A 23229-nucleotide genomic window follows, 5' to 3' on the forward strand; every position below is an offset into this window, starting at 1 on the left:
TCCCAACAACAGTAACTTTGTGATGCTGCACTAAAAGGAAAACGGCAAAATAAAGTACCGTATTAACAAGCGTCGGTAATCTCATGGCACCAACTTTAAACTCACATCCCAGAAGTTATTGGTTCAAATCCTGGTGAAGGCATCAGTATTGAGGATTTATATTTTAGCTTCTGTCATTATTAATATGCGGGCAAGGGGGTTAACAAGGAGAGATGCAGAAAATAGGGCAAAATGGAGAAGATTGTCATGGGGACCGCAAGGCTAACCCCCGCTCTAGCAGGGAAAATGGCCTTAAAATGCATGTTGTTGTTGTTGTTGTTGTCATTATTAATAGACTTTCAGTACAAACCCAGCAAGCTTGCAAGGTAATCGGCATGCTACGCCTGGCATGGTCAACATTTAAAGTCAGCACAAACTTTGTGGTCGACTCTTAATGACATCAAGACAACTTTGTACGAGAATCGCCCTCCTCTGAAAAAGCAGGACACACAAAATCCTCCCTTCGTGAAGAGGTTGTATTCCAGTGGATGTAAAGGGATTGACTCAATTGTCAAAAAAGAAAATGAAAGCCAGAATCATTCACATGGAGAAGCTACCCTCACCTTCCTCCTTTGTCATTCTAAACCTTTTAATGAACAACAAAAAAAATGTTTAAAATATATATATATTTTTTTTTTTATAAATAAATAAATAAAACCCACCAAAATGATTTAACTCCCATTCTTCCCTCTTACACCGGACACCATGTTCACCAGAATCTCTCCTCTCAGGATATCCCAGATTACTCTGTAATCTCCCTGGCAATTCCATCTCCTGCTTTCACACAGCCCACAGACAGTGGTGGCACTGTTTCTGTCAAGAACGCCATTCCTCCTGTCTATTATCCACGTAAACCCCTTTGCACACACTGGAATACATATGGTTGCAAATTTTTTCCACAACCAAGTAATAGTTGTCTTTGTAGTGTACGGTTCCCCTAATAATGCTGACTCGACATATACGCTGAGCTATTTCTGGCAACATGGACCAACTCGTAACTATCAATTCCCACTCTGTCCCTTACAATGACATACTCTGCAGATGCCAGCTGGCTGTGTCAGTAGGACAATAACCAGCCATGGCATTACAGCTAAGGCCTTCTGACTGTGGGTCTGACCAAATCTGCAAACATTCCAACCCAGATCTCTCTAACTGGTACATCCTCCAAACTGGCCATTATGGGCCTGGTAAGCACCTTTTCATTCAATCTCTCCTTTTACTCCTCTTCCCTTCTTAATGGCCCTGACCATTTTCTTGTCAAAGGCTATTGTTAGAGAGCAACCACAATGCCACATAATCTGACTGTTCACGCAGGTCAACCCGAAAGGACTACAATCTGCCCTCTCAAAAAAGGATTGGGCCTCGAAATTCACTGCATCAGATAATGATTCCATATACTACACGAGATGAGATGTACCATACTCATTGCAAAGCATTGATGCCGTGGAAGCAGGTTATTGGGGTTAGGCTTGGTGGTTGGCCATTGCCTTCCAAGCAGTCAGTCAGGGTAAGGATTTGTAATTTGTTTAGGGCGACGGCGATAGCTCTCCTACTCTTTGCGAAGGACGATATGAGAATTTAGCATCCATCAACAAATGGCAGCAGAAGGGATGCCCAGTTTAGCGTCTGAGGAAGGATACACACATTGATGCCTTGCCCTGCCTGCAAAACACTAGGATGACAATTTATAGTTGGGCTAGATTCCACATGTACTTTCAGAAAAATAAACCTATCTCTTAGGCACTATTTTATCGTATCTCATCAGCAGCTGTCCTATTCACCCTCACAGCCCTGGTACACTGAACCCTGTAGCAAGGGAGATGCAATCAAGCAGCCTGTGTTCCCCACATAGAGGATTGTGTGTCCCGTTCCCATGCTCACGTGCCCCATTTCTACTTTCTAAAAAAACACTTTTTATTCTACGTATCTTTCTATCTAACTACAGGTACCTATCCAATCACCTGTTTCATGCATTATTGTGTCATTTGACAGTGTGATGTATCATATGGCATCCAATAGTCTACGAGGCACTTAAACAGGGTGTCCACAGATTATCGTTCCAAATACAAACCGCAATAAAAATAATGAAATGTGATACGATAATGCGGTTTGCCGCATCTGAAATAATATTTATCAGTTTTATTGACTTTATTTTTCCTTTCCAGGTGTCTCATGTGACACGTGACGTCACGTTTACTACAAATAGAATCCCCAAAGAAAAGCGCATTGTGTTGCCTGGTTTATAGAGACCAAATCAGCTACACAGGTTCAATGAAGCTTCAAGATATCCTATAAAAGGAAGCCACAAGAGAGAAAAACGATTCATGATTTGCACAGCGTTTATGTAGCATCGTGCAGAGGAAGGAGGCAGGGTGGCCAAGCGCAAGTGGTGAGGATGTTGAACACGTTATTGAGTCGTGAGAGAGCAATCCCCATCAATCCTCTGACATTGATGCAAGTCAATTCGGATTTGGATGATGATCTTGACAAATCTTGAAAATAAAACTAAGAAATGTTTTTTTTCACAGGCAGCAAACTACAACGTTGTTTCCCATTTCATTATTTTGTTAATATGGTAATTTGTGAACACCCTGTACATTTAAGTAAATAAATAAACAATCCTTTTTTGGATAACTGCCAACACAAAACTGCATTGGTCAATAAAATTCCAATTCTAATAAATGATCAAATTTAATACATTCAGGTAAATTTACAATACCACGAAGTGATATTGAAAGAATAAACAGAAAATTAAACCAGAGTTCATAAAACACCTTACACCACGCTGTCTTGAGAAACAAGGACATGAGTGGGGTGTCTACGAGTGGCAAATTTGATCAGCAGTGGTGACGTAAAATGCCTAATATTCTGTCCAAGTACTGCTAAAGTACTTGAGTGTTTTGAAAGTGCCAAAAAGGCAATTTGCGTTCTCCAATGTTCAAGTATATAATTTTAAAATTTCAATAAAATTAAGATTTTAAAGGTGACAAGAAAAAAAAACAATTGAAAATTTACCGCTGTTGATGCAACGTCTTCCACACCACCTTATTTACACGTTACATTCATTCTTTGTGCCTGTTGTTTATATACAGACTTGGCATTTAATATGGAATATTTTTTTTGTGGGTGTGAACTTACTTTTCAAGATGTCTTAGAACCAAAAGTTCATTGGAATTATGTTGAAATTATTCTAGATTTTGTTAATGTGACCTTTAAAAGAAACAAAAACCATATTTGACATTTCGAAACAAATAAATTGATCTTTGAAAGTGATGTAAACTGATATCGAACTCAATTCATGGACAGTACTGTGTTAAACTTCTGTACGTTTTCCAGAAGTATCTCTTTATTTTGCACATTAGCCAAAAAATTTTTTTAACAAAAACAAAAGTTAAATTACGACTGGGATTACGGACAGTAAAATTACAGTTCAGTACTTCGTGTAACCCCCACGAGCATTCAGTAGCCTGCTGCAATTCACGCACAGAGGTCGGCTGCTGGTCCAAGTGGTCGATTTGACGCATTAATTCTGCCCACAAGTTCTCTATCGGATTCATATCCGGGGACATGGCAGGCCACTCCATATGCTCTACACCACGGTCAGCAAGAAAGTGTTGGATCATGCGAGCACGATGAGGCCGTGCATTGTCATCTTGGAAGACAAAGTTTCCTCGAAAGGCTGCACGAGCAAATGGAAGCAATGTTTCTTCCAGAATGGCCCTGTACTTGAACTGGTTCAGGTTTCCATTCAGAACAACCAGGTCAGTTTTGCCCCCTGCATGAAAAGCAGCCCAAATGGTCACCCCACCACCTCCAGCTTGGACTCTTGGCACTATACAATCTTTGTTGTAGGCTTCATGCACTTGTCTGCGCACTCGGACGCGGCCATCTTGACGATAGACCAGAAATATAGACTCGTCACTGAAGATCACGTGATTCCAGTGTCCTGGCTGCCATTGACGGTGCTCTCTGGCCCACTGCAATCAGCGCTGGCGGTGTTGTCTGGTCAGGCGTGGCTTTCTCAGGGGACGCCTGGCACGATAGCCTGCTTGAACCAGTCGTTGGTTGACTAGCCTTCTGGATACAGGCACATTTGTCAGTTGCTGCCACTCAGCCCTAAGCCGATTAGCTGACTTGGTACGGCCATTGTGGACTAACCGGTGCAGCTGGCGATCATCCCTCCTTGTGGTTCTGTGGGGACGTCCTGGCCTCGGTATTGAAGTAGGAACACCCCTCTGAGCATTTCGTTTCAGGATCTTTGACACCTGACCTTGAGTGATGCCATACTGCCGAGCAATAGCACACTTTTTCATGCCGTAATTTCGTAAAGCCACCACTCCATGACAAACAGCGTTGTCGAGTTGACGGGCCATCTCCAGAGGAAGCGGCAATAACTTTTGGAGACGTGCAGCAGTTCTTTTCCACTAATACAGAAGGCAACAACCCTTGTATACCCGACTGTGAAGCCAATCGTCAAATGCACCTGTCCGTACATTTTGCCACGCCACCTGTGATATAATCCTGTTGTTGACTTCTTGCTGCGACAGACAATCATTGACATGGTTCTTTTTACAAATAAATCACCAAAGTGTAAAAGAAACTCACCAGATTGATATACTGAGTTAAGAAAGCAAAGCCAAGTCAAGAAAAAAAAAATATTCCATATTAAATGCCAAGTCTGTATTTTATGACATCCTTAAAAACAGTAAGTTTCCAGTTTGGAATGATTTTCAATTTCGTTTGACTGCCAGGCAGGAAGAGTAAAAAAAAGCATCTCTCCTCTCTGAGTTCACGATCGGAACAAATTCAGAGCCAAAGTACTGCTGAACTGCAGGCTCGTTTTCCGATTTATGTTCGATTTGTGTTGAAAATATAACATTTCATTTAAATTCAGCAGTTCCATAAACTGATGTGTGCAGACAGACAGAAGTGAAGCAATTGCCTAAGCCCCGCTTTTCGTTTCACATACACGTGCTAATTATGACAACCATAGCCCCGGAACCAGGGACGTCTGAAGTCAGGAAATGCGGATGGAAATGCACGGAATCTGCGGTTAACATTTTAAAGATTGCCCACTCAATGATGCAAAGGTTAAAATGATTGGATGTACCGATTGCATATTTGGTTTTTTTTGGTTTTCTTCATTATCTAAGCATTTCACTTTAGAGATGACAAAGATATCCAGTAAGATATCTCGCATCTTCTTATGGTTGGCAAAAGAAAAAAAAGGTATTGAAGAAACCTACCAACAGACTGAGGGCTTGCAGGAGCAGGTGGCATTTCAACCTCACGTGTTGGCCTATGCACTCCTGGGGACTGTTGTCCTCCCCGCATCATCCAGGCCAATGCAAAAAGCTACAACCTGGAGATCGTTTGTACATGGAAAACAAAATGTAAACAACATATTAGTTTTGTGGGAAAACTAAAAGCAAATGCTGACGTGTTCTGGGCTGTGCAGGTTTGACAACATTCAGACAGATTTTTTTTTTTTTTGTACTGCATCTAAAGCCTGTAGTGGAGTTAAACACACACACACACACACACACACACACACACACACACACACACACACACACACACACGACTGTTAGATGAGACAAACATAGCCACTGAGCTTGGGGGAAGTGCTGTCACTTCCCAGAGTACTCTGGGTACCAGGAATGCTACGACAAAGGCACCACCTTTCTCACCGCACTCAGCAGTGCATTTCTTGAGGAATTTCATCCTCCCCATTGATGCCAATTTATGGGGATTATCTGTGCTCGTATTCTTTTAAATGATAAAGAGGGCAAGGAGCAGGCAGCATGCACCATATTCTTTGGTATGACAACCAGGGTTTGAACCCCTGACTTACCAGCCTTGGAGTGCACACCTTTAGCATTACTCCACAGAATCTGGTATTTTTCCACTTTTCTCAACAACCATCACCTCAATGCAAGAATGGAAATCGTAAAGCGATTGATATGAACCTTGCTTTGACATTGATGCAGAGAGAAGTTTGGATTTCCATACAAATGGCACATGATGAAGGGCTCGGTTGAGGATTTTCTTCTTTTGAAATGGCAGCTGCTCAAGTTAAAAGGGGCCTAAAAGGTTAGTGATAAGGAGTGAAAAAGTATTGGCTTTTTAAAAGAAAAAGTAGTAACTTTTTTTTTTTTAATCAAACGTCCTTCAGCCATCCCAAATACCCTTCCATACTCAACAGCAGTGTGGTATAAAGAAAAACAAAGAAGCCATTTGGCCATCATGCCAATACCATAATCTTATTTCAAGCAGAGGCCTATTTTTACGGTCTCTTCAATCAGGTCAAAACTTAATTTGCACATCCCTTTTAAAAGCAATTTACATGCCCAATTTATTCTACAGGCAGGACATTTTGCCAGTTTACCAGTATGCAATTAATTCAACTCTCAGAAGATAACACGACATATTATGTGTACCGGATTGTAATGTCGCTTTTTAAGCCGTGTATTCCTCTTTGAAAAACGACATTACTTTCCCGTATACCTAATATTTAACATGCCACAACCCGATGACCACTTTCTCCCCACCCAAAAGAAAAACATGCTCTTCGATGTGCAGTTATATTTGGCAGTAAGAAACCTCTTTCAAATGTGTTTGCTGGAATTTTACAATTCAATTCTTGAGATCAATGAGATCCTGTGTAGCTGATGTGTAGCTGATGAGATCAATTTTACAAACAGAATTATAATGAAGGCAATTTGTAGGGAATTTTGTTTTTGGCATGCCAAGTTATGTGGGTCGATTATTAACCCTGTGCATTCCATGACCCTAATCACCCCTGTGTAGATGTGATGTTGTGGGTACAACCATAGGCCCTATCGGTAAGAGGATAGAATAGTTACTTCATTAATAAACATGTAGCACTGGAAACGAGTAAGTGTCCAGTTTCTGGATGAAATGATAGGCCGCGTGTTGGAGTGTTTTAGCAGATATCCAGTGTTCCCTTCCCCTTCACCCTCCCTCCTCCTGAACATCATTACCCTGCACTTGCGTAGTGAAAAGGGGGTTAAGCATTTAGTTGTATATGTGTGCCATATGTGTCTGCATTTAAAAAATTCATTTTCTCTGCAGCCGTTGGACCGATTGACATGAAATTTTCACCATAGGAGGGTCTCCTCCTGTAAAATATTTCAGTGAATATTATGACGCCATAGATCACGTGGTACAGGCGCCATCTTGGAAAAACTTTGCACCTCTATATCTCTGAAACCACTCCGTGGAAAAATTGAAACATGGCTCATTGTCAAGTACTCCCCATGGGGAATAACATATGTTAATCATGATGTCATCGGTGCCTTCGTTATGACGTCATAATTTGACAAATACAACACTTATCCATCCGATCATTATTTTAAAAAAATACAGCAACCGTTGGTCTGATGGACACGAAATTTTCACCATTGGAGCGCATCCTCCTTTAGAATATTTTAATGACATCGGTCATGTGGTACAGGCGCCATCTTGGAAAAACCGAAAAAATTTGCACCTCTACATCTCCAAAACCACTGCATGGACAAAATTGAAACATGGCTCATTGTAAAGAACTCCATATGGGGAATAGGTGTTGTTCGATGACATCATAATTCGACAGGGACAACGCTTAGTCTGATCAGTTTGAAATGTATTGAGCGTGATCTATGCAACAATTATATTAGAGAGTATAAATTTATGATGTCATCGCTCACATGGTCTGGCAGCCATATTGGATCGAAGAAAAAAAAAAGTTCAAAAACAAGAGTTGGCTCGCAACAAGTCGACTGCGCAGGGTAAGTATTCTATGAATACCATCTAGTTCTGTATGTGTCTAAACCCTTACCATTCACACACTTTAATTCTCTAAGTCGTTCCCCTTTGGAATCTGTCCATATGTGCTTTAACTTTTTCGCCCTCTGGAGCACGGACCGGTCCAAGAAAGAGCAAGAAGCGACACGAAGCCATGCCAGCTCACGCGCAGCTATAAAAGGCTGAGAGTAACCATATGCAAGAGTTCAGGAATTGCGTTTATGGCGTTGCGAGGAGTCGGCACGCGAGTTGAGTTGTGCGATAGAGCTGCATGGAAGTTCTTCAAACAGCGGAGTGGTGGAGCGAGCCGGTGACTGGAGAGGAAATGCAATGTCAGCCCTGTGAATCCGTTTTCAAACCAGAGTGAGGCGCAGAATCAGGACCAGCTGCATGTCCCTGAAACAGCACCGGAGAAAACGCAGCACGATCTGATAAAAGCCGAGCGGGATTCCAGACCAAAACCCACCAATCCCATCACAACAGAGCCCACCACTCCTGTCGAGACTGTAATGATATTGTGTCTAAGTTGAACCCAGGTGCTATGCTGACTCCGACCACTGAGGGGCTTCCATAAGAACTCGGACGGACATCGCTCCGATTCATTCCTGTGACATTTATTCTGTGTGGTGGTGCATTTTCGAATGGTGCGTATTGCTAGATGTTCCAGGCTTGCTTGTACCAATTGCCAATTCATTATTACTTCTATGATTACGGTATACTGATATTATTCTTGTTGATTTCTTACAGGTGTTGCTAGAGATCGATTCTGAATTAAACCTACTATTGGGACAATGTTGTAGATCTGATTTTTACAACAATTAATTCAGAATCTTCTCTTCGTCCTGAACGAGAACAACATGGCGCACAAGCTGATACAAGTTCCAATCTTCAGCGCGAACCCCCAGGTGCCAGACGCGTCTGCACAATTGCTACACTGGTTAAAGCTACTGACCAGTCATCTGGATGCGCAGGAGGAACTCACCGCTGTCACGAAGCTTGCGGTGTTGCATTGCAAAGTGAACCATACTGTGTACACGTCCATCTCTCAGTGAGCAACATACGATGCTGCTGTGGACGAACCGAAACGTATTTACATCAAAACTCGGAGCGTGGTCTACACCCGATATCTGCTCGCGTCTCGTCGACAAGAACCCACGGAGACCATTGACCAATTCGCTCAAGACCTCCGACGGTTATTTAAGGACTGTACCACCGAGACACGCACCCATGCACAAGTTTGCGATGACCTTGCTCGCGATGCTTTTGTCTCAAGCATTCGATCTCTGGTCATCAGACAATGACTAATCGAACAGGCCGATTTGACCCTAGAAACAGCCCTTTGGCTATCTCACCTGTACACCGAAGCGCAGGTACAAGCCGACACGTATGATCGCCCATACGTCACTGCAGGGATAACCCGCCCGACGCGACAGGAGAGAGCTACCGCCGAGCAAGCAGATGCTGCATCTTCGCCGGAATCGGAGACACCCGGTGTGCTCGAGGATCTCGACCCGAGCGTGACAGCGGCCGTCGCTGCTGGACCCAAGCCAGGAAGTAACGCTAAGTGCTATTTCTGTGGGAATCGGAACCATCTCAGGTCAGTTTGTCCGGCTAAGGAGGCGACGTGTCATTTGCGTTCAAAGAAAGAAAGTTTGTCGATCGTCCCGGGGCTGGCGAAATCGCTCGATGCTGAATGTGCTTCTCTCTTCACCCGCTAAACAATCAGCAACTCGCGTGGCCTTGATTGGAATCGCCCCTCTCTGTGAGCCCCGAGCCGAGCGCTCAACCTTGATGAGACTTGCAGCGCCGACTAAACAATTTGCGCAATCACAACGGTACGCATCTCGGCCGTCCTAGACAGGAATTCTTTCGACGCCCAGCACACTTCCGGGTTTGGCTTCCCGATCAGCGAACCCTGGCGTCAAATCTCCGCGCATGGCACGAGCGCCCTCTAGCAGTGGCACGATCGACCTATGATCTACTTTGACTACACGACAGCGGGGATCTCCACGCGTGGCTCGAGCGCCCACTACCGACGGCCCGACCGCCCCACGTTCGACTTTGACTACACGAAAGACATTAGCGGGCGTCGGATCCACACGCGAGGCTCGAGCGCCACCTCTCGACGACTGGCCTACTGCAGGGCCACCGGGCCTGTCCAGTGCTGTCATTCCACTCATGATTGAAGGAAAATTTGCAAATGCTTTAATCGACACGGGCTCCACTGATAGTTATGTCGATTTACGACTTGTTCAGAAGCATGGCTGGCCGATTCTCAGAACACGCATAATTTGCATGGCTTCTCAAGGACTATGGTTCAGCACTCGGGGGGAATGTCGACTAAAGCTTGTGATTAAGGGTCAAATGTTTCCGGATGTGCATTTAATGGTCTTACCAGCATTATGTGCAGAAGTTTTGCTCGGACACGATTTTCTCTGGCGACATGGGCGTTTGGAAATTGAATTTAGTGGTGCTGATACTCTTGCTGTGTGTGCTTTTGCAGGGATGGCAATTGAGCCACTGTCGCCGTTTCCCAATATGACTACTGACTGTACACCGGTTGCTGTTAAATTGCGACGCTACTCACGGGCTCACACGCAATTCATTGCTGAAGAGACTGCGCAGCTCTTAAAGGAAGGTATTATAGAACCTAGTCAGTCGCCTTGGCGGGCCCAAGTTTTGGTGGTACGAACCGAATCGTACCGCAAACGCATGGTAATCGACTATTCGCAGACTATTAATCGGTTTACCCAATTGGACGCCTACCCACTCCCGGGAATGGATTCTCTGGTACGACAGGTGGCACAGTACTCGGTATATAGCACTCTTTATCTACGTAGCACGTATCATCAGATTCCCATCTCTGCGGCAGATCGCATCTACACTGCGTTTGAATCCGGACAGAGGTTGTACCAGTTCACCCGGCTACCTTTTGGGGTCACGAATGGGGTTCTCGTGCTTCCAAAGGGCTATGGACTACCTCATTGCGAAGGAGAATTTAACCGATGTCTTTGTTTATCTGGATAATCTCACAGTTTGTGGGTACGACAAAGAACATCATGATGCTAATCTGAAGCGCTTCTTAGAGGTTGCGCACAAGTATCGACTGACTATGAACGAGGCTAAATGTCGCTATTCTGCTCGCACGATCGATCTCCTGGGGTACACCGTGACCCACGGCTCTATCGCTCCGGATAAGGAGCGTCTGTGACCTATGCTCGACATGGCCCCGCCCCGCGATCGTGCTTCTTTGAAGCGCGCTCTCGGGCTGTTTGCTCATTATTCGAAGTGGGTTCAAAATTTTTCCGAGAAGCTTCGTCCACTTGTTGTGGAATGCGATGGGTTCCCCATGAGTCACGCTGCTAAGGCCACTTTCCATGGCCTGAAGTCCGCCATCACTGGCGCCGCTGTGTCGACGATTGCCGAAAACAAGTCCTTCGTTTTGGAAAGCGATGCGTCGGACCACGCGATAGCTGCAACACTCTCTCAAGGGGGGCGACCTGTGGCCTTCTTTTCAAGGACTCTCTCCTCCGCGGAACAAAGACACTCGTCTGTCGTAAAGGAGGCGTATGCCATCGTCGAGTCGATCAGGCGTTGGCGTCCATATTTGCTCGGTCGATGTTTTCAAATCATCACAGATCAACAGAGTGTTGCCTTTATGTACGACATGCAATACGCTATACGCTTTAAGAATGAGAAAAATCACTCGCTGGCGGATTGAACTAGCCGATTTCTGTTACACAATCAAATATCGCCCGGGCGGGATAACCTCGTTGCCGATGCTTTATCACGGCCTGCGGTGTGTGCGAGTCTCACCTCCTTTGAGGATCTGCGCATTCTTCATGACACCTTGTGCCATCCCGGCATGACGCGTTTCGCTTATTATGTGCGCAGTCATAACTTGCCCTATTCCATTGAGGATGTTCGTCGGCTCTGTCGCACTTGTTCCATTTGCGCTGAACCCAAACCTCGCTTCGACAACCCTCCGATGGGTACGCTGGTACCAGCCGGCCGTGGGAGAGATTAGCAATGGACTTCAAAGGACCCCTGCCGGCTTCACCGGCTTCGAGTAATTCTCGTTATCTACTCACGATAGTTGGAGATCTCTAGATTCCCTTTTGCTTTCCCGTGCGGCAATATGTCTGCTGCTATGGTTATCCGGTGTCTGCGGAACTTGTTTTCTATGTTTTGGAATCCGGCCTATGTGCACAACGATCGAGGTGCGGTGTTCTTGTCCCAGGATGTGAGGAACTTCTTGCTCCAGCATAATATCGCTTCTAGCTATACTACTCCGTATAGGCCACAGGCGAATGGACAGGTAGAACGCTTTAATGGCATTATATGGAGAGTCGTTACTCTGAGCCTTAAGTCCCGCGGACTAGGACTGGACCAATGGGCTTGGTTGCTACCCGGGGCGTTAAGCTCGATCAGGCCTTTATTGTGCACCGCTACAAATCAAACTCCCCACGACCGTATGTTTCGCTACCCGCGGCGTTCGGGCAGTACCCGTCCTCTGCCGGGCTGGCTTGCTGAGCCCGGACCGGCTTTTCTCAAACGTGCGGTTCGCACGAGTAAATATGACCAACTCGTAGACAAGGTGCGCATTCTCCAAGCCAATCCCGAGCACGCTCGCGTGCTGTTGCCGGGAGTCTACGGTCTCGGTGCGCCATCTGACCCCATGCGGGGATATCGACGAGCCGGCTTACGGCACAGTTGATCCGACAATGGAGAATCTACGGGCTTCCCCATCGCTACATGCACCCGATCCGGATGGCCCTGTGGGGCCACCGACATCACCCGATTTAGGCGGACATTCTGATGTGGGGGATTCCGGCCTCAGGGATGTGATATCCGGTGTTTACTGGACTCGCGCCGGGAGAGAAATTTGCCGCCCCGACCGCTATGGTTGGACTGACTGACATGGACCGTTGCCAACTGATTGCTACTATGCTTTGCTAGCTTGATTTCAGCCCTAGTGGTAGTGTAGTTTTAAAGGAGGGGAGAATGTAATGAAATTGTGTCGAAGTTGAACCCAGGTGCTATGCTGACTCCGACCACTGAGGGGCTTCCATAAGAACTCGGACAGACATCGCTCCGATTCATTCCTGTGACATTTATTCTGTGTGGTACTGGTAGTGCATATTCGAATGGTGCGTATTGCTAGATATGCCAGGCTTGCTTGTACCAATTGTCAATTCATTATTACTTCTATGATTACGGTATACTGATATTATTCTTGTTGATTTCTTACAGGTGTTGCTAGAGATGGATTCTGAATTAAACCTACTATCGGGACAATGTTGTAGATCTGATTTTTACAACAGAGACCACAAACGCAACGCATGAGCATAGCGTGTGCACAGACTTCTTTTCGATGTTGTCCTTGCGGTGAGTGCCCTCTACTATTTGTGAGTATGTGGGCCATAAGACATCAGATAAGCCAAGAGGATTATTAATGGGCAAGGAGGTTACAGTCCATATGGAATTCTCTTCTTAATTGTAATATTGCTTCTGTTGTCCTCCCTTCCCACCCCTTAATAAACCCCGTTTCACAATTACCCTATTAGTTTGGTGTATGGTCTAGAATTGAGACAAATAACCACGACGCGAGTAAATCCACAGCAGTTGGAAATTGGCGCCAAAACCACTTGTGAGAAGGAAACAAACATGATGGTTCGTCGATGGTCTTCGCTTGGCCACTGTCCTTTTGAATCGAAGAATACATCACAGGCTGCAGGTTCGTTGGAGTAACTATGCATCAGAAACCAAGTGAAGATTTTTTTTTGCCTGTCCCAGGAGATGGTGTACAGTCACAAGGACTACCCGTCGCTAGATTAGTAACCATTTGGGTGAGAGATTTGACCCCGTGCTCACCCACATCATTACAGTACATTATAGTCGCCGACTGGGTATCCTCCGTCGTGCGAAGTCCTTCCTTGGCACACCTGAGCTCCTCACCACATACAAGGCTTTCATCCGCAGCTCTATGGAATACTGCTCTCCCCTCTGGTCTGGTGCTCCTGCCTCACACCTAGCTCGTCTTCACGCTGTTGAAACCAAAGCGTTCAGAATCATTGGAATCTCCCGCGATGAAGCCAACTCCAAGGGCCTTTCACTCACTCACCGCAGACAGGTTGGTGGACTTTCCGTCTTCTCCCGACTCCTCTCTGGCCTTGCCCCCCCCCCCCCCAACTCTCTCTGGGCTCTGTCCCCCAAATATTCCTACAGGTCGCACAAGATCTGCCTGCAACCCTCTTATGGTTAAACTGCCAAAATCAAGACTCTCTGCTCACCTTCACTCCTTCATTCCTCTTTTCTCCCGCCTCTGGAACAAACTCCCTCACTCTCTTCAATCCCAGTCCACCCTCCAGGTCTTTAAAACCTGTTAACCACCATCTCTTATCTTCCCCCATCCAAAACCTTGATCTTTTCTACCCCCGCTAATTTCACCCCAATTCCACTTTTTTGAAATTCCAACTTCTGTCCTGGAAGTCCTTGGTGTCCTTGTGTTTTATACTTCTCCCACCACCCCCCCCCCCCCTTCTCACACGCCTCCTCCCCCCAAGCCCTCTCCCTCCCACACATCTCCCTGCTCTCAAATGTTGTGTTTGTGTGCTTCCCCTTCTCTCCCCATCTTGTCTTCCGCTCCCTCTTTTTATATATTTTGTTTGTCTGGTTGATTTGTTTGTGAAATAAATGTTAGCTCTTTCACGAGCCTCGATTCAGTATACAAAAAAATAATAATAATAAATTTTAAAAAATTACGTTTTGTACAAAATTCTAGCCTTTTCATGGACAAGCTCTACAGTAATGGAACTAACTTAGCATGGCACTCTAATTTGTATTCCAATGACTCCAAGAGATACCGATGGTATTCTCATTTAACGCCAAATTAATCAGCGTGACCATTTATTTTTGATTTTTTTTTGTATACTGAATCGAGGCTCGTGAAAGAGCTAACATTTACTTCACAAACAAATCAACCAGACAAACAAAATATATTGTTGCGGATATGAGATTGGCCTCCATCCATATCCGCTTGTAAATATTCCCCTATTTCCCCAATACTTCCCAACTATCCCCAATCCCCCATTCCCTAGTCCCATTTTCTGTAAACAACACTCTGTAGACCCGACCTTCCCCTATTTCCCCCATTAAATGTCGCATCCAGGTCCACCGCATCTCACGTAGACAACTATAGGACATCTTCCTAGTTATTCTTAGTCTATGTCAGTTAAGGACTCGTTTCCATTAATTCTGACTCTTCGTTGCACCAGAATGTGATTGTATGGCACCGTTAGGAAGTTTAGGACCTCCCAATACCTCCCCGCAGCTCTTCCTCACGGTTCAGCAACAACAACAACAACAGCAACAACAACGGCGGCGGCGCGGGGAGTGCGCGTCCTCACTCCGGCTTGGTTAGCCGCCATCGAACATGTGCTCCGACGGGGTTACCACGTAGGGGCTCGCTGTCAGCTCCTCGTCAAGGGCGGAGCCCGGTAACCCCCCGCACCCAATAGAAGCGGCGGACCGATTCCATCTGGGGCGGAGCCAACGAGCCGAGGGCGTGTCACTCCCCGCTGAGCATGCGCAGGAAGAGGGAGGTGACGTCAGATGCGCGCTGGACTTGAAGGAAGAGAGGCGCCACCAACCGAGCGCTGTGACACCTCCCTGCATCTACTGGACCGTGCTGTATCCTGTCCCTGAGCCAAGGTGCACCTTGTGCTATCGACTGCCTGTCCTTCCCTGCCATCAATCCCTGTGTAAGTCAGTCTTGTTCCGTTTGTCTGTGGTCTGTCGGGGATAAGATAAGACTGTGTCTAAGTGCCCATCTTTTCTGTGCTTTACCTTTTACCTTGTAATCTACCCCTTTTCTGCATCACCAATTATATCCTCCTCCGGAGGTCTTGAGAACTGTACCCGCTTGTGTCGTTTCATTTATCCCAGCCGTTGTGTCCTTTCCTTCATTGATTTAGCATAGCGCGATTTGGTCAACGTCGGGTGGAATCGGGTAAACTGTGCGAACACGGCGGCCATTCCGCTCGGCCCATCACAACATCTTAAGTCGTGTCGGTAACAATATAAAAAGAGGGAGCGGAAGACAAGATGGGGAGAGAAGGGGAAGCACACAAACACAACATTTGAGAGCAGGGAGATGTGTGGGAGGGAGAGGGCTTGGGGGGAGGAGGCGTGGGAAGGGGGGGGGGGGGTGGGAGAAGTATAAAACACAAGGACACCAAGGACTTCCAGGACAGAAGTTGGAATTTCAAAAAAGTGGAATTGGGGTGAAATTAGCGGGGGTAGAAAAGATCAAGGTTTTGGATGGGGGAAGATAAGAGATGGTGGTTAACAGGTTTTAAAGACCTGGAGGGTGGACTGGGATTGAAGAGAGTGAGGGAGTTTGTTCCAGAGGCGGGAGAAAAGAGGAATGAAGGAGTGAAGGTGAGCAGAGAGTCTTGATTTTGGCAGTTTAACCATAAGAGGGTTGCAGGCAGATCTTGTGCGACCTGCAGGAATATTTGCGGGACAGAGCCCAGAGAGAGCTGGGGGGGAAAGGCCAGAGAGGAGTCGGTAGAAGACTGAAAGACCACCAACCTGCCTGCGGTGAGTGAGTGAGACGCCCTTGGAGTTAGCTTCATCGCGGGAGATTCCAATGATTCTGAATGCTTTGGTTTCAACAGCGGGAAGACGAGCTAGGTGTGAGGCAGGAGCACCAGCCCAGAGGGGAGAGCAGTATTCCATTGAGCTGCGGATGAAAGCCCTGTATGTGGTGAGGAGCTCAGGTGTGCCAAGGAAGGACTTCGCACGACGGAGGATGCCCAGTCGGCGACTGGCTTTGGAGGCCAGATTTCAAATGTGGTTTTCCCAGGAATGATCATGGCAGATCGTGAGACCCAAAAGCTTGAGTGACAGAACTTCCTGGAGAGGATTATTCAGAAAGTGGATGGGAAATCCACTTTCTTCCCATTCCCATTGGGGGAAAGACAGAGTACAAATTACAACACTTCCTCAACTAACCACATGGCCAAGCATGGTGAGCAAGCCAATAGCCCCCAACATGACATGCCAATGCAAACTGCCCTTGTGCCTCACATTTATCGATTAGGAAAAGGCTTTAACAATGTCAAAACAAACACAGACATGCCCTCCAGATACATCAACATAAAACTAAGTTTACAATGGTGGAACAGTGACCATGAAAATGCACCGAAGTAGTGGCAAGATGAAGACTGAAAGAATGATCAAAAACAAGGTGACAATCTTTAACCGTAAATGTTCACTGCATACCAAAGTGTTACAACAGCTAAAGTGGAAATAGACATCGAAGGAGAAACACCAAAACAGCTACAATTTACAGGTGACAGCTTTCACTTCCAATTAAATTGAAGAAATCAAATGTATGATGGAAGAACCAAAATATGACTAAAACAAGCCAGATAGTCTAACAACGGCGTAGCCGTGCTTGGATCTTCTGTCCCGTCATGTGACCAGATCCTCATCTCTGATTGGACGTTTGTGAGGGACATATATACATACGGCGGGCGGACAGACAAACGCTGTTCTAGACGGCATTGCCTTATGGGCTACGCTATAAAAAGCATGACAACATTCATGTCATGACACCCTGACCTGACATCTCGTTCAACCGCTACACAAAAAAGCAAGAAATTTAGACGTGTCATTGAGAAACTGACGTAACCAGCAGCTGCATTCACTTAAACGCCACCCAGTGAAAATGGATATGGATCGCTTTCGATAAGTTAAGATATATACCAGAGCAGAATGGGCAGGCAGCATTTGGACAATTTTTTATGTCATGCAATAAAAACTGCCTCTGTGTACCAAAAAAAAAGAAGTTTACAATCAGTGGGCAATCCAGGCAATGAAAGGCAGTGAAATGCGACTCTTAAAAAGATGATATATGTAGCACAATATCTCAAAACGTTATGGACGGGGTCAGACAAAACTTGGTGGACAGAATGGGTGTGTGACAAGAACGGATTGATTAGATATTACTGAAGATCCGGGTGCAGATCAGGCCTATCAATCAGTGGGATACAAAACAAACCGTTTAGCCTGGCAGAGGAATGTGCTCTACCGGGTGCCGTTCTAGTTGCCTCGTGCAACAATTCTTCAGCACATGCAGCTCTTCGGTTTTTAGTGGTGACAAGCCATACTGAAGAAATTTGAAAGTCTCTCCGAAACACGAGCATATGGATCATCAAAAAACATACTGATTACATTATTTGTCAATCCATTACGATGCCACATCTGTCAGGAAATGGGAGGATTCACATTAATGGACAACTGCAACCAGTCTTGCATTAGCCATGTTGCAAGGCTCTTTAGCACGAGGAGAATAATCATTTATGACCTCAGGAGACATTATCAAACCACTGGATAAACAAGAGATATGCCAATAAGTGGACGTCCCAGCATAACGACTCTCACTCAGGACCAATACATTTGCATGACCCATCTATGCAATTTGCATCAAACTACCCATAATACTACTTGAACAAATCCTGACCTCACAGGATAAGTGTCAACACTGTCTTGAGGAGTCTCCATGATCCAAGGGTCTTTGCTCATCATCAAAGACTTGTACTATGACGCATCCAAGCATGCTTGCATTAGTCACATCATCACATCCGATGGATACAGAGGCAATGATCCGATGGATACAGAGGCAATGGGCAAGTGTTATGTTCAGTGACGAATCCAAGTTTGTTCTTAAAAGGAATGACGGCCACGTACAGAGAAAACACAATGAGCAATTTGCCACAGTCTGTATCAAGGTAGCCACAAATTTTGGATGTGGAGGTGTCATGATGTGGGGTCATATCGATGAAACATTTTGCACCAACTTCATCCATATCCATGGCAATCTTATAGCAGATTGATACATTAATGAGATCTTACAGCAGCATGTGTTACTTACCCTTCAACAAAATCCAGAAAGTCCAGAAAAACATGGTCGAGAAATTGTCTTTATGCACGCTAATGCTCCTGCTCACAGGGACATTTTCGAACAAAGAAAGTTATTGTCAATATTCATGTCATGTCAACCACATTCATGTCATGACACCCTGGCCTGACATCTCGCCAGATTTAAATCAAATCGAATATTTCTGGGACATCATTCACCCACCAGTTGAAAACTTGCCAAGACAGGCACAGACTCTATGAGCGGGAACAGGAGCCAATTCAGGCATATAATTCCATTGCCCAGGGATCCGATTTGAGTGCTCATATAGACAATGTTACAACGGCGCAATGCAGTGATTGCTGCTGGAGGTGGACATACCAGGTACTCAGATTGTTGCTTCCATGTTGGATCCCTATGTAAAAACAATCGCAACTAGAATGGCACTCAGTAGAGAGCATACCTCCACCAGGTGAACAGTTTACGTTTTGTATCCCAGAGTAGACCAGAATATCACAATACAGAATCACATTTAATCAAAATCATCCGTCCACAACTTTTTGAGATATCCTGCTATGTATCGTTTTTGGTCCTATCTCCCAATGGTGAAGCATCACTTTAAAAAATTATACGAGCCGGATCCGAAACCGGATCTTCACCAAAATCGAATCATTTCGTCCTTGTCACATACGCTATCTCTCTGCCAAATTTCATCCGAATCTGTCCACAACTTTGAGATATCTTGTTCACAAACAAACAAACAAACAAACAAACAGGTAACAATGCCACATTATGTGATTAGGTTACAATTAAATGAATGTGTAATTATTCAGCATTAATCTTTCAGAGGTTTGCACTTCCTGTATGCCCCATGATGTCACAAATAAATCTCATCAACAACCACATGTTCGGTTTTTATGGCAGAGGACATGCAGCAAAATTGATCATGCTACAGTAAAATGCCATCTCAGCAGGTATCAAAAAGATACAAGATGGCAAAGCAATGGATCAGATAGAAAAATCAAACTTGATGCCCGATTGGTTGCAATCAAGAAAGGAGAAATGGAACTTGTCTTGAAACAAAGCAAGATGGAAACTTATATGAAACAATTTCAGGAATATGCAACATCCAACATCTTCCATCCACAACCTGGTGTTGGCTGAGCGGTTAGGGTGCCGGCTTGGGATCCTAGGATCCCGGGTTCGAATCCCAGTCGATCGCTGAATTAACGCCAGGGGGGTTGACTCAGCCTGTCATCCTTCCGAGGTCGGCAAATTGAGTACCAGCTTGCTGGGATGAATGATCATGGTGTGCACCCCAATTTAGAATAGGTACACCGTATCCCTGCGCATCGTAAGAGCGTGACCAAGGGTTGGCGTCAGGAAGGGCATCCGGCCATAAAAACTGCCACAAACAGGGAACCATGATTGTCATGGGGCCCGCAAGGCTAACCCCTGCTCTAGCGGGGAAAATGGCCTTAAAACGATCATTCATTCATTCATTCATTCAACATCTTGGACAACACATCCGCTATTGTTGCTCTTACATGTCTTCCAAAACAGGCACTAGCATTGCCCGTGCAGGAGAAGATGGCATTACCCCCGACAGGATCGAATCTGGTTTTGATTCCCGACCCCGTGTTTGTACCAGTCGTGTTTTGCAAGCAGAGCGTTGTAACGGCGAGTGTGGCATCCCTCAACCAAATGGACGTCGAGCTGGGAGACCCGTCTGCCAGAATCAACTTAACTTTTTCACATCCCACCGGGTTTTTGCAAGAGAAGGTGATCGTCTGCTGCCATTGGCACCCAGGACCAAATCCCTGCTCGAATCTTTGGGAACATTGCATCCTCGGCATTGCCACGCCTACACAAAATGATGCAAACCAAACCAGCAAACAGGTGCACATGAATGAATAGAAATTAATTAATTAATGTGATCTGTGCAGCATTGCACGTCATAAATAAATAAAATAATAATAATAATAATAATAAATAGCGGCTTGTTCCATCACCTCATAATCAAAACTAAATGTGGGGTATAAATTACAAGAAAAGTGCCATCTATTTATTACGTACGTAAAGGTAGCGTTAGGTTAAAAATAAATGTAGCCCCAACGGACAAATCCTCCATTCATCCATGATCCTTCCCTTATTCTCATTCCCTCTCCCTAATCTCCCGACACTCAATACCCTCCTCTCATCGTCCTTTTCTCAAATTTGACTTTTTTCTGAGTTAGCGCGTACGTAATAAAAAGACGGCCTCGAAAGGCAACTGTGGGCGAGGACACACTGACTCAGTTTCCTACACACACTGAGGAAATTCGAATGTAACAAAACAGTGACGAATATCGTACATTGGAACAGATAGACACCGATGTGCGTCTTATACATGGAAAAGGCACGTCTTCGTCTACGATGACACGTCATTGCCACAACATCGCGCGTCACTTGTACGGACGACGAACGTAATCTCTTCACGGGGAAGAAGCGCGCAGCAAATGAGGCGGGTTTCCATAATAGGCATTTACTGTAAACGGAAACGAAGGAAACATTTTCATTCATTCCAGTCATACCTGCCGTAGCTTGTAGGCCAGTCACACCCAATTATCCTGCCAATTAACCGGTCATGGTGCACCACGCGAACAAAACTCAGTATAAAGGGCGAAGATACAGACGCCTGGACAGGAACACGGAAATGGCACCGCCTATATCACCGACATTGTCGAGGGACCGTTTGCGTGCCCAGCCCGCCCACTCAACGTCATGACATCATTTCAGGCCTCTTCTTCCTCTTCATAGTCTATTGAATGGTTCCTTCAGAGCCGCGAGATTACGCCACGCCCCCAAAATGTAGCTTGGAGACATGCATCGATTCTCATCCGATCCATGATTTTTTTTTTGGTAAACTGTACTTTAAATTCGTGTCGGTTTATTTCACGATTTTGTAATGTTTTTTTTTGTTTTTTTCAGAGTCGTCAGTACTTGTAATCCTGTCTGCCGATCAGGCAATGCGAATTAAGTCCCTGGAATGCAGTCTCAGTTCTTCTGACTGAGTGAAAATGCCGTGTTCTCCATTCCTCCCATGCGAGCACGCTGTGCGGCTCGAAATGATTGACAACCGGCCTCTCTCACACGCACAGCTCAGCCAAGCTGGAGCCGACAGCAGAAAAAATACCAGCAATGATAACCACATCACCGGGGACACCACACTTTCCCTTATAGTTAATATTATATACTATATTAGGGTATGCTTACACATTGTAAGCAATAACGAACCGTGCTTCGTACGTAGGTACATAATAAATAGAAGCTTTATGATTATAGGCGAGCATCACCGACCACTTCTACATATCAATTGGGATTCTTATTTCATTATCATTATATAGATATCATTATCTATCATTATCTATTATCATTATCATTATCTTCTATCTATAATTATATAGAAATTACAATTTTCAAATGTTAGATATCAATTGAGGTTTTTTTTTTTGTTGTTGTTTTTTTGTATACAAGATCGAGGCTCGTGAAAGAGCGAACATTAATCACACAGAAAGACAAACCGACACATAAAACATATAACATCGGGAGCGGTAGACAAGATGGGGAGAGAGGGGGAAGGACACAAACACAACATTTGAGAGCAGGGACCGAGAGACATGGAGACATCGAGAGACTGAGAGAGGGCGAGGGCTTTGGGGGGGGGGGGGAATGGGAAGGGAGGGGCATGGAAAGGGGGGGGGGGTGGGAGAGGTATAAAACATATGGACACTGCTGGGTATTTCACAGTTTACAGGAATAGAAATTACAATTTTCAAATGTTAGATATCAATTGAGGTTTTTATTTCACAGTTTACAGGAATAGAAAGTACAATTTTCAAATGTTAGATATCAATTGAGGTTTTTATTTCACAGTTTACAGGAATAGAAATTACAATTTTCAAATGTTAGATATCAATTGAGGTTTTTATTTCACAGTTTACAGGAATAGAAAGTCCAATTTAGTCTGGTCTGTTAGGGGGATTTTAAGGGGGGATTGTGCAAATTTGTCTACAAGCATGAAACTTGGCACACTTGTAGTTTGTGACTTGCTGAATTCAAATCTGCCGGGAGCCAAAGCCAATTCTCAATGGGAGCGCCATATTTGACACTTCAAAATGGCCGCCACTCAAAAACTGACTTTTCCGTTACTAGCCAACCAAAAGTCACATAATTACAATTAAAAGCACTTTTCTAGGGTTTTGGACCTCACTGATTCTAAATCTGATGTCTGTTTGACAGTAGCCTTGATAGGGATCGCCAAATTGGAAAATCCAATATGGCCGCCGGTGAATATTATAATAAATTTTGCATAACTTTGGGCCAGGATGGCCTTAAAGTCATAAATCAGGAAGTAAAACAAGTAAAACCAAGAGATCAAGGTATCCTTTATTGATCAACAAAATCAGGCTAATAAC

General features: G+C 45.0%; 1 protein-coding gene across 1 annotated transcript in view; it reads right to left on the bottom strand.

Annotated features, from left to right (window-relative positions):
• MPP7 (MAGUK p55 scaffold protein 7) overlaps positions 1-21548 on the bottom strand; it is a 162389-nt gene extending 140841 nt beyond the window's left edge. Inside the window, exons 1-2 of the mRNA XM_068127153.2 lie at positions 21346-21548; positions 5286-5401 (exon numbers count right to left, since the gene is read on the bottom strand). Coding sequence (XP_067983254.1) covers positions 5286-5376 — 91 coding nt within the window. The 5' untranslated portion in view covers positions 5377-5401; positions 21346-21548. The remainder of the gene's footprint in view (positions 1-5285; positions 5402-21345) is intronic.
• Positions 21549-23229: the final 1681 nt, after the last annotated feature.

The sequence above is a fragment of the Myxine glutinosa genome, chromosome 10 (assembly GCF_964187855.1).
Source record: "Myxine glutinosa chromosome 10, kmMyxGlut1.1, whole genome shotgun sequence".
NCBI lineage: Eukaryota > Metazoa > Chordata > Myxini > Myxiniformes > Myxinidae > Myxine > Myxine glutinosa.